The 17211-nt window shown below is 39.1% G+C and overlaps 1 protein-coding gene across 1 annotated transcript in view; it reads left to right on the top strand.

The window, feature by feature from the left end:
- RFX4 (regulatory factor X4) overlaps positions 1–17211 on the top strand; it is an 89389-nt gene extending 72178 nt beyond the window's left edge. The window contains exons 13-18 of the mRNA XM_069763463.1: positions 561–678; positions 941–1060; positions 1510–1668; positions 9700–9859; positions 9955–10093; positions 14860–17211. Of these exons, the coding sequence (XP_069619564.1) occupies positions 561–678; positions 941–1060; positions 1510–1668; positions 9700–9859; positions 9955–10093; positions 14860–15129 (966 nt within the window). The 3' untranslated portion in view covers positions 15130–17211. The remainder of the gene's footprint in view (positions 1–560; positions 679–940; positions 1061–1509; positions 1669–9699; positions 9860–9954; positions 10094–14859) is intronic.

The following is a 17211-nucleotide window of genomic DNA, read 5'->3' as shown; positions in this document are numbered from 1 at the left end:
AGTTTTAAATAGAATAACTGAAGAACAACATCATTCTCAGAAAATATATAAATCTGAATACGTATATGTCACTGAGAATGCAATTATTTACTGAAATAGACATGTCTCGAGTGGTGAAAATCCCTCTTTAAGAGGTTTATTGAAGCAATTTAGTGTAAATGCTTTCAGAAAATTTTGTTGAAAAAGTTTTTGGTACGATCACAGAAGGGAAATATTTTTATATAGTTTTTTTTTGTTTGTATAGGGCCAAATCAGTGCAGCAACCAGACTGGCGGCAATCCTATTATCAGATATCTGTCCCTTAATAATTTACCAAATGTTTCAAAAAAATTGAGGAGTAGAGGGGGTGTGATTGCAGAATCAGACTACACAGGGTTTGTTTGTAGTCTGTTGCCATGGAGATACATACTGCGCAAGAACTGTAAAGACAAACCAGTACATTTGTTATCATGTAGCTTGATTTTCCTATTTTATATGCCTTTTTGAAAAAAAAAATGTCGCAACAGGGCACAATATTCTCATGACCCTTCTTATGTAATAGTTCTTGTCTATTATTACAGGTAGCATCCAAAAAACCAGACTCGTTAAAGAGGGTGGCACAGCAGTTCCTCTTAATCTGGTCTTGTTTCGGCACAAGAGTCATTCGGGACATGACGTTACATAGCGCACCAAGTTTCGGTATGTTTGAAAATTTCAAAATTTGTAGAGTAAAACATAGAAAAATAAAAAGTAAAAAAAACCTTTCATATATTATTATACCAATTATTACAAATCTGGGTATGCCATAATGGTTCTACCTAGTGTTTGTCCAAAGATGTGACTTGACTTTTGAGGTCACCAATTCAAGGTTTAGGAAAGGGCCTTCACCACTTAACATTTGCCATTTTGTGGGCACAGACACCCCTGGGTGACTAATATGTCCTTTCCGTCCTTTAACCAGGTTCCTTCCACCTCATTCACCTGATGTTTGATGACTATGTCCTTTATTTGTTGGAGTCGTTACACTGCCAAGAACGAGCCAACGAGCTTATGAGGGCAATGAAAGGAGAAGCTCATGGTGGTAAGTTGCTTGCCCAAGAATTACCCACAGAAGATCTAAAATATTCCCAATAAGTCTAGCCAACCCAAAGTATGTCCAAATGGTAATGTTTTGTGGCACGGCTTCCTCTACGTATCTCAGGGAAAGAACAGGATATGAATGGTGGAAATGGGTAAAGGTGGACATACACCGTTGCCTATTTCAGTGGTACTGCTCAACCATCTCATGTATATGAGGGTGCTCTTACTCTCCCCAGAAAAAGTTGAACTTCAACATGGCTGATCCTTTGTCCTCAAAAGGCGATAAACCTCCCGAGTTGACTACTTACCCCATACAGAGAACATATATGCTTGGCTGTGAAGAGTGTGCCGTTAGAGGGGGTTTTGACAGATATCGAAGTTGTATGGCTAACTTTAACTTGGCGTTTCTAAATAATCGCATGAGTAGTAAAGTATTTAATTTTTTTTTAGAGGACATAGAAGAAATTATACTGGCAGAACCTGCAATTTCCACACCATCTCCAGTACCATTCTCCCCGAACACATCTTCAACCTCTGTTGAGCTCCCATCTGCAATATCCCCTGGGAGCAACCATTCTCCGGAGAGTAGTGCCGTGGTGGTAACGACTGGTAGGACACTATTCACACTTTGTATTCTGTATTATACTTTAATTTGGTAAATTTTCCAAAGTTTTCATCAGTGTAACTGACTCTTTTAAGGCATAGTCTGGTTTGTTTGTTTTTTTAAATGCCGTCTATTATCCATCCTAGAAAACAGCCACAAAATTGTCTCTTCCTTTGGAGGACTTGGACATTCATGAATTACAAAGATGATTGTGGTGGTCACCTACTTGGGGAATTGAACATTTGCTGCTGGTTTTCTCCACAGAGCAAATGGCTCATGCCTACTTTATAGCATTTTGAAACCATTTGTCTGTGCCAAAATTTTGGTAAAAATTAAGCTACATCTTAAGCTCATTTCCTCCCCATGAAGAAAAGAAAGAGCATTGCATAAGTCCATCCATATAATTGGTGGGATTATGGTGAGGACTTAGACAGATGGACGCATTGACCAAAAGTTACAAGAATCCCAGAACCCAAGGCTTGGTGCCCAGTCCAATCCCCGAACCCAGGCATGTTCTGACTTGATATTTCGGTCAAATCAAGGATTTAATTACCACATCATGATATAATATCCACAAGAAATAAGGTAGCTGTGGGATGCGTAACTATTGAGGATACGAAGGGAACACCAGAGACCCGAAATCGGAGAGGGCCGTATAAGGAGACCAATGCTATAACTAATGCAACTACATCTGGGGCCTGTTACAGATTTTGCATTGTTATCCAAGACAATTCTGGACTCCGTGTGGCCATCATCTATAACAAGTTCACTTTTTTTATTCCAAACTTATGTAACACCATCTCCCCCCAAAAAACAAACCCACAGAAGAAAAAAAAATTACCCCAATAAGAGATGAGCAAATTACTTATTTTAAGACCCCCAAAAAAAACTTTTCCGAAGGAATGAATTCAAGTGGATGACAAAGGGGCCTTTATGCCATCAGCCTTACTGAAATCAACGAGTTATATTTTTATAATAGGTAGAAAAAGGTTAAAAAAAAACAGACAAAAAAAACCCCCAACTTGTGTGCACGTGAAAATTTCAGGAAAAAAATTGGTAAAATTCTGGTAAAATTCTGCAGTTGTAACTTTTTACACTTTACTATGAAAACCCCTATTCACCAGGCCTCCTTTATTGTCTTGGCACTTTCCCCTGGGCAAAAAAAGGATTCTGCTTTACATTCCACGGATGTCTGTATTGTTAAGTCGGCTGTTTATAGAGCCATGATGTATGCCTTTCTGGTCAATGCCCGGCCTACAACTTATGATGGGACATTGTTGCCCGTTACAAATGCGCACAGCTTCTATTCAGCTCATCTGTCTTACTGGCTTCCAATGGAGCCTTTACTTTACGGCCTAAAACACTGAACCATTCTCACACTTGGTAGCCATTTGTTTGGGTTCTCTCGGCAAGTTTACCCTCCAGTGAAATGTTTAAGGACTCCGAAGTGGTGACCTACAGTGCAAACATTATAAAATGTAAAAAAAAAAAGAAAAACCTCTGTATAGAGGCCGGCCTGACCTGAAAGGGGGAAGTTTAACCTTTCATGTTACGATCTGTATTTAAGAACCTTAATGGATTTAGAAAGAAGACTAAAGATGTTGACATTGTGTGAGAATTTACCGTAAAAGCCCCAAAAATCACATACATGTAAAAAGCACAAAGAAGAAGTGAAACGAATGCAATAGTAATTACGTAATAGGTTATTTTTACAACTAAAAAGAAAACATTTTGTAATAAAGTTGAAATTTTACAAATGTAAAATATCAACATGATAAAACATAAATTTCTGAATTACTGAAATTACAATTAAAAAAATCTCTAGGAACCTGAGAAAATAAATTTCTGTTTTTACAAGTGGAAACGGGACTCAGATCTTTATATGGACCTTTTGGGAATTATGCTTCAAAAAGGTCCACTTTAAAGAGTAACTAAACTTTTTTCTAAACCCTTCACGCTTCAGTAAATTTCTGTTTTTGCGTTTCCATTTTTTCCTACTCTTCGACCCAAAGAAAGCCATAACTCTTTTATTTTTCTGCCTACATAAACATAGAGTTGTACTTTTGAATGACACCATTCATCTTACCACATAGTGTACTGGAAAATGGAAAAAAAAAATCCAAGTGTAGTGAAATTGTGGAAAAAAAAAGTAATTCTGACATTGTTTTTTGGGAATTGTTTTTATGGGGTCCATTTTGTGGCAAAAATAAAGTTGGAAAATGATTATCCTCATCAATACGATTACAGCAATACCATGTCCAGTTTTTTTAGCGCTGAAAAAAAATCAGAAGTTTGCCCCCAAAATTTTTTTGGGGTTGTGTCGCCATTTTTCAAGACCAGTAACATTTTTATTTTTCATCCAGTGGAGCTGTGTGATGGCTAATTTTTTTGCATCATTTTTATTAGTACCATTTTGGGATAGGTGCGACTTTTAGATCAATTGCTACAGCATTTTTTGTGGAATTGTGACAATCAAAAAAATGTGATTTTGGCTTTCTTGAATTTTTTTCATTTACGGTGTTTACCGATTGGGTTGTTTTTATATTTTGATAGATTGGACATTTCTGAATGCGGTGATATCCCATATGTATATTTAAAAAAAAAATGAATATTTTTATTTTCAAAGTAAGGAAAGGGGAGGTGATTTGAATGTTTAAGCTTTTTATTTTTTTTTTCATATTTTTTTAAAACATTCTTTTTTTTCCTTTTCACTGTTCTTGTTAGGCTTGACGCCGTGATCGAACGATCGCTTGTGCTACATCCATCTCTGCATGTAGCAACGGTCACGGTCTCCTTTGAAGTTCTGCCACAGGGTTTCAAATAGGCTCCATAATGACAGACACTGTGGTCATCAACTGAGCCTCTACCGTCACGACAACCCATCCGTGACCCCCGATCACGTCACGGGTGCGCCGATGGGCCGACAGAATGTGGCGCACGCATTCCAACGCATTTTAAATGCCAATGTCAGAGATTGAGGGCAAAATTTAACAGGTTAACAATCGTGGGTGGACCACCGCTCCACCCGCGATTGTTACCGGCAGGTCCTGGCTGTAATAAACAGCCATCACCTGTTGGGTATGGGGTCGGCTCGCTGCGTGAGCCCACTCCATACACCTGCTTCTGACTGATCATTTTTGATCAGTGTTTTGTAAGCGACTCTATTACCTTATCTTGCTTCCTTTTTCCCCTACTCCATGCTGAATGTGCTGTTTTATCCGCCTTGTTCACACACTTAGAGTAGCTGATTTAGATTGCTGCTGTACCGAAAAAAAACACTCCAGTAGGAATTTCTCATTTCCCTTCTCCCATGCCCAGACATTACTTACAAATTCTGTCCCAGTATGGAGGAGGAGGGCAGAGAAGTTCACGCTAGACTATGGATTTTGGGGTACAGCTGAATTTCAAATCAGCCATTCTGAGTGCATGAACAAGGCGGATAAAACAGCACATTCTGCATGGAGTTTGGTAGAAAAGGAAGCAAAATAAGGTCATAAAGTATATTAGAAAAATCCATAACTTTACAAAGATATCGATAATTTTAAAAAAAGTTGTTACTATTTCAGGGAGATTTAAAAAAAAAATGCAATAATTATGTTTTTTTCTACCATTGTTTTTTTTTTTGGGGTGGGGTGTTTCGCTTACTTCTTTAACCAAATGCAGCATACTCTGAATATGATGTGATTTTTCACGCATTTTCACATAGGAACTTATTAGGAAACAATACTCCTAAAAATTTCCTAGGAAAAGATATCTTATGAAAAAATCCCAAAACAAACTTTTTAGAGGTTGGAAGTCAATGTGTTAAATTCTGCGCTGCCAACAACGAAGGACAGGTATTGGGTATCCATGAAAAGCATTTTTTATTGTCAACGCGTTTCGATGGATGGATGGGTGTACGGAGAATGGATGGAAGTAAGGAAGATTGTTAGCTAGATAAAACAGAGAAATAGATCATAGATAGCTAGGTAGACAGATTATAGAAATATGGATAGATAGGAGATAGAGAGCTTAATAGATAGACAAAAGATAGATGGAAGGAAAAGATAGATAATAGAAAGATGTCTATAGATAGATAGATAGATAGATAGATAGATAGATAGATGATAGATAGATAGATAATAGATAGATAATAGATAGATAGATAATAGATAGATGATAGATAGATAGATAGATAGATAGATAGATAGATAGATAAAAACTAAAATAAATATAGATGAATAGACAAAAGATAAAAAAGAGACAGTAAAAAGATGGACATAGAAACAGAAATAAATAATACGGTTTTGCATTGTAGATAGATAGATAGATAGATAGATAGATAATAGATATATAAATCATAGATAATAGATACGGTAGATAGATAATAGATACATAGATAAATATATAGATAATATATACATTGAAGGAAATAACTATTTGATCCCTTGCTGATTTTGTAAGTCTGCTCACTGACAAAGACATGAACAGTCTATAATTTTAAGGGTAGGTTAATTTTAACATTGAGAGATAGAATATCAAAAATAAAATCCAGAAAATCACATTGTATAAAATATAAATTTGCAGTTTGCAGTGAGAAATAAGTATTTGATCCCTCTGGCAACCAAGACTTAATACTTGGTGGCAAAACCCTTGTTGGCAAGCCCAGCAGTCAGACGTTTTTTGTAGTTGATGATGAGGTTTGCGCACATGTCTGGAGGAATTTTGGTCCACTCCTCTTTGCAGATCATCTCTAAATCATTAAGATTTTGAGGCTGTCGCTTGGCAACTCGGAGGTTCATCTCCCTCCATAAATTTTCTATGGGATTAAGATCTGGAGACTGGCTAGGCCACTCCATGACCTTAATGTGCTTCTTTTTGAGCCACTCCTTTGTTGCCTTGACTGTATGTTTTGGGTCATTGTCTTGCTGGAAGACCCAGCCACGACCCATTTTTAATGTCCTGGCGGAGGGAAAGAGGTTGTCACTCAGGATTTTACGGTACGTGGCTCCATACATTCTCCCATTGATGCGGTGAAGTAGTCCTGTGCCCTTAGCAGAGAAACACCCCCAAAACATAATGTTTCCACCTCCATGCTTGACGGTGGGGATGGTGTTCTTTGGGTCATAGGCAGCATCCCTCTTCCTCCAAATACAACAGTTGAGTTAATGCAAAAGACCTCATTTATTGTCTCATCTGACCACAGCACCTTCTCCCAATCACTCACAGAATCATCCAGGTGTTCATTGGCAAAGTTCAGATGGGCCTGCACATGTGCCTTCTTGAGCAGGGGGGACCTTGCGGGCGCTGCAGGATCATAAACCTTTATGGCGTAATGTGTTAGCAATGGTTTTCTTGGTGACTGTGATCCCAGCTGCCTTGAGATCATTAACAAGTTCCCCCTGTATAGTTTTAGGCTGATCTCTCACCTTCCTCATGATCAAGGATACCCCACGAGGTGAGATATTGCATGGTGCCCCAGATTGATGTCGACAGTCATTTTGTTTTTCTTCCATTTTCTTACTATGGCACCAACAGTTGACTCCTTCTCATTCAGCGTCTTATCTTACTTTTGGTTTTGTAGCCCATTACAGCTTTGTCCCTGACATCCTTATAAAGCTCTTTGGTCTTGCCCATATTGTAGAGGTTAGAGTCTGACTGATTAATTGAGTCTGTGGACAGGAGTCTTTTATAGAGGTGACTATGTAAGATAATTATCTTTAATGCAGGTAACGAGTTGATTAGGAGCGTCTAACTGGTCTGTAGGAGCCAGAACTCTTAATGGTTGGTAAGGGATTAAATACTTATTTCTTACTGCAAAATGCAAATAAATGTATATAATTTATACAATGCGATTTTCTGGTTTTTATTTTTGATAATATTAAAATTAACTTACCCTTAAAATTATAGACTGTTCATGTCTTTGTCAGTGGGCAAACTTACAAAATCAGCAAGGGGTCAAATACTTATTTTCCCCACTGTAGATAGATAATAGATAGACAATTGATAAATAATTGATAGATAATAGATAGATAGTTGATAGATAATAGATAGATAATTGATAAATAATTAATAGATAATAAATAGATAATAGATAGATAGTTGAATAGATAATTAATAGATAATAGATAGATATATAATTGATAGATAATAGATATATAATTGATAGATAATAGATAGAATATAGATAGATAGATAGATAGATAGATAGTTGTTGTGACTTCGTCTTTATCTAGTTGTGGTTAGATAGTGACCATGATTCCCATTCCTCCTAGTTTTTGTACAAAGTCTGTCATGCACACCGGTGTCACTAGCTGGCTGTATACACATAAGTCTTTAAAGGAATGCAAATGATAGCTCTTATTGCTTCTATTGTCTGACGCATTTCACTTTTTTTTTCATCAACTCATTTACATAAGTAAATACTAATGAGCTGACAAGCTGGGTGGTCCGCAGGGAAAAATCCTTCTTGTAAAGGAAAATAAGAACCCAACAATAGTTATAGTCTTCCCTCGATGCTGGCGATGCTCCACCGTGGCCTGACACTACAAAGTCAGAGTTACCCAGTGCCAGCAAAGGAGCAGAAAAAAAGTCAGTGTTAACCAGATATATAAAGACATAGATTCATTAATTAAATAAATAAAACCAAATAAATAGATAAAATAATTAGGTATGGGGGGGTAGCAATGTATTTATTGCCTGCACTTTGAGTGCGAGTTTGTATCACATGTTGGATGACATCTGCCGCTCAGCTTATATTATATTGTGTAGGTGATTGACCCTTCATTGTCGAGATCTTATGTATGGGTCATGGGTAATCTAGTGTAGAAATTCATAATTAAAAAAAATTATTTCAAACCTTTTTATTTTTTTTTTGATCCATGGAGCTGGGTGAGCCCATGTTTGGTTTTTTTTTCAGCGTCCTGAGCTGTCCTTTTTATTCCTATAATTTTGGGGTACATATGACATTTTGATCTCTTTTTTATTGTTTTGTTTTTATCGAAAAATGGCAATTCTGGCTGGTCGATTTTTTTTTTCTTCCTTCCGGGTTGAAAAGTAAACTTTTTAAATTTCTTTATTTTTAATGGGGGGTGTTCATTTTTATATTTAAAAAAAGAAACCATTTTTAATTTTTTTTTTTTAAATTTTTACTGCAATTACAGGAAGATGATGGCTGTATAACAGAGCCGACATCTGTCTGGTATAAAGTAGGATCAGCTCCTTAGCCAGTTCCATAGTTACCTTAGTGACCTATGACAAAAATGTCAATGGTCGTTAAGGACTTAAGGGATGTCCTTCCTGGGGTTGTATTTGGCCATCAGGTTCCTCATGCCCACACAACTTCTTGTTCCTCTTCCTTGGGAAGTGGACAAGCCCAGACATGCTCTTGGTAAGCTTCGGTAAGGAGGAGGAGGCCATCTACCTTGACCTTAATAGTCCACAGGGCCTGGGAAAGATTTGCTAGGGATCCTTTCTACTTCTAGAGACTGAAGCTTTCAATAATGTTTTAATCTACATTACCACATCCACTTCTTGGCAGACGATGCCCATTCATGTCCCATAAATGTTCTGGATGATGGTTTCTGAAGGTTGTCAGGAACCTTCTGCTGCGCGTGAGTCTTCCAGGAGACCGAGAGGTCTCTCCCCTTTCTGGGAGCCTCTCTGACGTGCCAAGAGAAATGCCAAATCTGAAATATTGGTTAACTCCACATGGATAAGTTAATGGCCTCTTTTGGATTGAAGGGGTTGTTTTTTGAAGACCACCCCTGTCCATTTGTTCAACTAAGTCATAAATGGGGGTTGAGCTCTGATTGGCTTCAGCCATCTATTAGATGAATAGCCATTTATTTAAAAAAGCTTTTTTTCCTCATTGGAGAAAAAAAAAAACAGATTAAACTCAAGACTAACCTTTCATGGCAAATTCCGACACCTTGACCAAACTCTGATAATAAAAAAAAAACCACTGATGAAACGCGGACCGATTTTCTCATACGAGAAAACCACTGACGTCTGAATGATTCCCTAAGAAACATACTATGCTACTTTAATTTTTGCAGGTGCAATGCAGTCATACACATGGTCACTGACCTATACTGTCACCACAGCTGCCAATGGACCCGGAGAGAACACCCAGCAGTTACCCTGTATGAGAAGTCCACACATGCCGCCATCTGTCACACACAGAATACCTGTCTACCCACACCGAGAGGAACATGGGTAAGAATATTAACAAAAATAAAAATGCCAACGGAACAAGTTTTTCTAGTAAAAATCATATTTTTTAATTTTAATTTTTTTTTTTGTGTGTGAAGGTACACGGGGAGTTATAATTATGGAACCTACAGCAACCAGAGTCCACATCCAATCGCCTCACAATATACATCTCTACCCCATGAATCTGGGATTACCACACCGCTCCATTATACAGCGTATCACAGAAGCCCGTCTCAGGTAGGTACCTGTTCAATCACTCCATGTAGCCATTAATATCAAGCAAGAGCCCAAACCGCTAGCAGTATCGGGCAGACCCGGGGTATCCGTACATTACATGGACAACCCATTTTCTGGACAATTTGATTTTTCCCTGCGAAGTCATTTCCAAGAAAATGAAAAATTTCTGCTGGATTTCTCAATTTGCCAACTTTTAAAAGCTGTAGTCCAGGAGGTGGTCATTGATGTGGCTCTGGCCATGCCCCTTATATAGTCCATGCCCCCTCGATGATTGTTTTCTTCTCACTCTTCTCTGCCCACCCAATGTCTCATCCCACGCATTCAAAGAACATTCCAAAATTCTAGATTTTAGGAAAGATTTGCATAGGACCAGGAGATTTATCAACTGCTTTAAGAGTTAAGGAGGTCTCCCCTTTTCCCCCCAAGGTCCTCGGTACATTACATGAGGTTGGCAGGTCTGATTAAACCTGGGTGGAGGTGGCAGCAGAGGAACATTCTTGCATAAGTATATAATTCAGGAACACTTTCTCCCGGGATGTGCCATATTGGTGACACACAAAATGTTGTCATTCTTTATATAGACAGAACATCAGAGTATGGGTGCTTCGTAGACTGATGTGCTGCATCATCTATGACTTCAGCAGTACAATAGAGCTCTTACTAAATCCATACCCTCTAACGATAGTGAGATGACTCTGCTGATTATTTCCTAGACTACACAGCAAAGCTGAAAAGTGAGCTACAGAGAACAGTAAATGATGGTCTAGAGATAACAACCTGCAGATAGGGCGACAACTTGCTGATCCCTGGGGCACATGGTGTGGTCAACACTCCATTCTAACAGGTTTTTCAGAGACCTTCTTTCAACCCACTAAAATTGTAGCATTTTTTGTTCTTTAAACAATGCAGCGGAATATGAGTGCTTCATAGGTAAACATACTGCATTACCTATGCCTTCAGCATTAAAGTAGAGATATTACTAAATTCCCACTCTCTAATGATAGTGAGATGACTTTACTGATCATGTCCCATACTACACAGCAAAGTGAGCTACAGCGAATAGTAAATGACAGCCTAGAGATAAGGTGATAACTTGCTGATTGCTGGGGCACATGTGGGGTTCCCATTTCATTCTGACAGGGCTTTCAGAGACCTGCTTAAATTCTGCATTTTTTGTATCGGCAGTGCATCAAAGTACAAGTATTCATAGACTGCTATCCTACATTGCCTATGCCTTCAGTGTTGGAAAAGATCTGTTTTTAAATACCCACCCTCTAATGATAGTGAGATGACTCTGCTGATCAATTCCCAGTCTATACAGCAAAGCTGAAAAGTGAGCTGAAAAGAACAGTAAATGACACACTACAGATAAACAGCCTGCAGATAAGATCATAACTTGATGATTGGTGGGGAACATGAGTGGTCACCACTCCACTCTGACAGGCTTTTCAGAGACCCGCTTTCGACCTGCTATATTTTTGGTGTAGACAGTGCAACAGAGTACAAATGCTTCATAGGTGGCTAGCCTGCTGTGAAGCTAGTCGCTACTTACGGACACACCGTGAGGTAGTGAAATCAGGGAGTCCGAGGTCAAAAACCAATAGGGTACGTCATATAGAGGGAGGGGTGAGGCAAAGGCATAGTCAGGTCACAGTCCGTGGTCAGAATTCCAAGAAGGTAGTGGATCAAGACAAAAAGGCTAGGCAAATGGATGATCAAAGGCAATTCCCAGGTCAGTTAACAAAGATCAAAATACTAGAACTCAAAGCACAGAGCAAACACACACCAAACTGAGCAGAGCTACAACTGGCAGAGATAAGAGGTATACAGCCAGCTAAATAGCCTGGGAATAATTGTGAACAGGAGACACCTGTAGAAAACCCAGCACGCGCTGGCCCTGATTGGGCAATTGGACTGTCACTCGGTACATTGACAAAGAAAAACACACAGCAAACTGAGCAGAGCTACAACTGGCAGAGATAAGAGGTACACAGCCAGCTAAATAGCCCGGGAATAATTCTGAACAGGGGACACCTGTAAAAAACTCAGTACACCTTGGCCGTGATTGGGCAACTGGACTGTCACTCAGTACATTGACAAAGAAAAACACACAGCAAACTGAGCAGAACTACAACTGGCAGAGATAAGAGGTACACAGCCAGCTAAATAGCCTGGGAATAATTCTGAACAGGAGACACCTGTAGAAAACTCAGTACACCCTGGCCCTGATTGGTCAACTGGACTGTCACTCAGTACATTGACAAAGAAAAACACACAGCAAACTGAGCAGAGCTACAACTGGCAGAGATAAGAGGTACACAGCCAGCTAAATAGCCTGGGAATAATTCTGAACAGGAGACACCTGTAGAAAACCCAGTACACCCCAGATTGGACCGATGAGCTGCCACTCACCACACTGAGAGGAGGAATCATGACACCTGCATTATATATGCCTTCAAGAGTGGAAGAGAGGCTATTAAATTCCCGACCTCTAATGCTAGTGAGATGACTCTGCTGAATACTTCTCAGTCTATACGGTAAAGCTGAAAAGTGAGCTAAAGAGAACACCCCTACTGATAAGCTGATATTTGGGGTCCCTACTTCATTCCATTGGAGCCCTTCAGGGGCCACTATATTATTTTCTCATTTTACAGTCCCTTTAATGAACTCTACAAGCCTGTTGACATTTGCCCCTTAATTCAGATTGCAGCAAGGGGTTAACACTTTCCGCCAGCTTAGAGCTTGTTGCACCAGAAAAATGGTAATTTCCTGTTAAGAACAGCAAAACAAGTGTTGCCTTCATCATCAGCAAAGATCACTGGGAAAACAGAACCGAAATATCTCTTATTAGACCGGATGCGCAGTGTGAAAGGTGACCGAGGCAGCAACATGCCAACATCTGTGCAGATGGCATGGTCTGTAAGGACTGAATAGAGAGTTCACTGGAGAGCTGGTCAGACGCATGCCAGCAACACGGTCTTAAAACATTGTCTTTCAATGGTCTCTTCACGAAAGTCAGAGGAAAAGAAAAATAATGAGTCATTTTCAATTAGCTGACCCACGATGACAAAACTTTCCATCTTCCCGTCATAATAGCGTTTATTATACGCCACAAGTTACTCACAGTCTGTATTATTTTTAGAATATATTTTTTGTCCTTTAAACTTCTGACATTCACAGCTGCGGACGAGAAGATGGAAAAATAAAACATCTCTGTGCCGTTGTCTATTTTTCACAATCCTCCAACTTGTAGATGAGTAGGAAGGCTCATAAATCAGAGACAAGTGGCATATTCACGATGGTCGCAGCCAATGGAAATGAACGTAGCACTAAAATATAAAAATCCTTCTATATTATTCCAAAACACTCTTTTTCGGTGATCACTTTGTACCTCCGTTCATACTGCACCCACACACACAAATGATACACCATTTGAAACGTAAACTTGCCCCCTTCAGCAAGAAAATATCCAAACAAACCACACATCCACGATGTGATCACAAAATACACTTTAAAACCCTGCTGTTCTGTTGGTCAAAAATGACCGACTTTGAACTTCAATATTCTTTAAAATATTCAACCCATCCTCATTTAAGTCAATCAACCACAAGTTTCAGAACCGAATCTTGAACACCCCAAAAAATACCAAAGTTCAAAATAGGTCTCCCCAGACCGAACAGAACAGCAGGGATTTATTAAACATTAATTTTCATAAATCTGCAGTAAGGAAAAATGACCAGCGGGTGGCACCACACTACCCCAAAGCACACTACCACAAAGCTGAAACAAATCCTAACATTTGCCTTGGTGGCTTTCCAGCTTACCGAACTTCTTGCCCAGCCGATTTCAGGCAGGTACATACAAAATATTTGTTACATATGTGGAAGTAGTATAAAAGTAAAACCTGTTTAAGACTTCATCTTTAAAACTGAAGATATAAATGAACGCTGCCTAAAAGGGAACGGACAGGTTCTGAACCATCAGATTTTCCATATTATTGGACAGTCATTGAAAAGTCTATGTTCCTTCTAAGGTTGCAGCTTATTGGTGACCTGGAGTCGCCTCTGGTCCCAAGTAAAAAACTGCAGCGTTGACATCACTCAGACTGTACATTGCAAAAATTGAAAAAAAAAAAAATCCAACCGTAGGGGGAAAAAAAAGGTAAAATAATCTGCAGATATTACTTTTTTTTGTTAAAAGGGATATTCCCAATTATTTTACTGTCAAAGTGGCACTGCTGTACAGGGAGCTGCTCCGTTCACATACACAGGGCTGCGTTGCACTTCCCTACACTGCAGATAGATGGCAGTGCTGCTGTGGATGGGGAAAAAATGCTGCTGCCCCTGTTCTTTTGCAAGGTCCTGGCAATCAGACCCCTTCTGATCAGTAAGTAAAATACCATTATGTTTAATGTTGGGGGATCTCCTTCAGGCTGGAGTCACACAGTACATACAGTACAGACAAAAAGTTTGGACACACCTTCTCATTTAAAGATTTTCTGTGTTTTCAGGACTATGAAAATGGTACATTCACACTGAAGGCATCAAAACTATGAATTAACACATGTGGAATTATATACTTAACAAAAAAGTGTGAAACAACTGATATTATATCTTACAGTATATTCTTGTGCAGAGTATTCCTTTAATTGATATAGTGATCTCACTGTAAAGTAGTGAACCCAATGGTCCAAGATAAAGATAAATGGTGGTTTTTATAGCAAATAAGATTCCATTTCTGATCATTTTTCTTTTTTTTTTTTTCAGTACCCATTCAACAGCCAGACCCGGATGGATCCATGCCTCATGACCAGTACTCCGAGACTCCATCCGAGCCAGGTGACACCAAGATGGCAAGAAGTAGCATCCGGCAACTCTTGTTACTCTAGTCCAACCATGCACTCTGCCAGATATGGAAGCTCTACTGACATGTACGCATCTCTGGCTACAAGACGTAACTCTGACTATGAACACATGCAGCATTTTCCCGGCTTTGCCTATATAAATGGAGAAGCTAGCACGGGATGGGCTAAATGAAGACTGGCTTGGGAATTTTGGAACTTTTGAAGATTTTTTTCTCGTTCCTGAGATTCTATTAAAGGGATTAACACATTGGGCGCAGCTTGGCAAAACAATGGACGTGTACAGGGGTCAACAACAAAAATTTTTAGTAGAAAAAGAAAATCTATCGATACTGTAGAGCAGGGGTCCCCAACTCCAGTCCTCAAGGCCCACCAACATGTCATATTTTCAGGATTTCCTTAGTCTTGCCCAGGTAATAATTGCATCACCTGTGCAATGCAAAGGAAATCCTGAAAACATGACCTGTTGGTGGGCCTTGAGGACTGGAGTTGGGGACCCCTGCTGTAGAGCACTATGTTGGGCCAACTGGTGTCTTCTATATGTTTTTAATTCCCATTGATTTGACCATATGTGGTGCCAGTTCCAGACAATAATTAATTTCCGCTCTAACAATATTTTTTTCTCTAGGTTCACAGGTTCATTGGAGAACCATACTTATGTATTTATTTTTTATAGTTGTGTTGGGACACAACCGGTCAAACAAGGCAGGTACCTAAGGACCACCCGAAAGGTGGGTGAGAGGTATCTCCTCAGATCTGCCCTTGGTACCATTAACTCTTCAGATATGTCCATGCTAAATCAGGAGGCACTTAATAATAATAATAATAATAGTAATATGCTTGGGACGCCTGAAGTCAAGGTCAACCATATTTGCCTAGAACCCATTACCATGGCTTAACTCTGAACTGCATCGAGTTTTGATCTCTGTTCCTGAATCTTTCAGTGAAATATTAAAAAAAATATAGTAAAATATAGAGGAAAAAATTTATTTTGAACAATCGTCTGTTATAAAAGAATATATGAAGATACCCCGTTTTTTCACGAGCACTTGGGTCGTAGACAGTATTTCCAAGGCAAATATGCAGTTTGTTTCCATCTCACTGCCCTATATCTAAATACCTTGGATGAGTCAGAGTGGCCTTTTAGTGCCCTTCTGGCACCCATCTCCTAGGACACATTCTCCTATCCTTCCCCCATATTCGCCCTTGCTGTAGGAGCAAGGTTCGGTTTCACCATGGCCTGGGACATACGACTACTACGAGCTGTGGTGTTGGTCTTGTTGCCAAACTTCCAACCTTGGAATTTCCATTCTCACGCCAACAGTCTCAGAACCGCCAGTAGGAAAGAGGTGTGTTTTATTAAAAACCACACCCAAATATGCCCCTTTATGGTGTGGAGTATGCCTAAGGTGGGGCTTAAATATCCTGAATTTTTTCACAGAAAATTTTGGTAAGAATGAATTTTCGTGAAGTTATATAACACTCCCAGAAATGTCCATACAACCCTCCAGAATAGTCAGTTCAAATACAAGTAGCTCCTTGTTTGAGGTCCGTTTTGTGGACCAATCCGAAAAAAACCCAAAACATACATCTAGGAGGTCTAAATTACATCTCTGCCTATGAAAATGGCTGCCTCTTTGTCGGCAATTAGTTTGCTCATTGCTGTTTGGAAAAAAATACAAAAATAAAAAATGTAAAATATATCCTTTGACAACGGTTGTGTCTCTAAAATGTTGAGCCGTTGGAGGTATAGTATAGGTTGGGAAGAATTTCCAGAGTATTTCTAGATGCCATTGATGGAAGACACTATTGATATATCATGCATTTCTCATGGGTCACCATATATAAAAAAAAATTTTTTTACTGCACCCCAAAGCAGACTGCGCAATTCCCATACGGCCAAAAAAACATGTATCCCATCTTGGTGGAGGCCAAAAAAGACCCTCTGTTGGATCAATGGGGGTGCCTTGATACAGACGTATGCTTTGGAAGCTATCCTGGAGCATGAAATAAACAAGGGCAGTATAAAGGCGATCTTAGATCCATTTGGTCCTATTTGGTACAGGGTCAATAAATAGCCTAAAATTTTTTTTAAATAAATCGCCCAATGATACATTATAAATAAACGACTAAATATAAGCCCCCTTTTCCTTCTCTTGTCTCAAATAATATCTAGCATTTTCACCAGGATGGTACCGCCAAGTCAGCTCTGTATACCGTCATTTATTAAATGTATCTTCTACAATAAATATTGGGC

The sequence above is a fragment of the Ranitomeya imitator genome, chromosome 4 (assembly GCF_032444005.1).
Source record: "Ranitomeya imitator isolate aRanImi1 chromosome 4, aRanImi1.pri, whole genome shotgun sequence".
In the NCBI taxonomy this organism is placed as follows: Eukaryota; Metazoa; Chordata; class Amphibia; order Anura; family Dendrobatidae; genus Ranitomeya; species Ranitomeya imitator.
The sequence above is the reverse complement of the archived record's forward strand: the minus strand, read 5'-3'. Positions and strand labels throughout refer to the sequence as shown.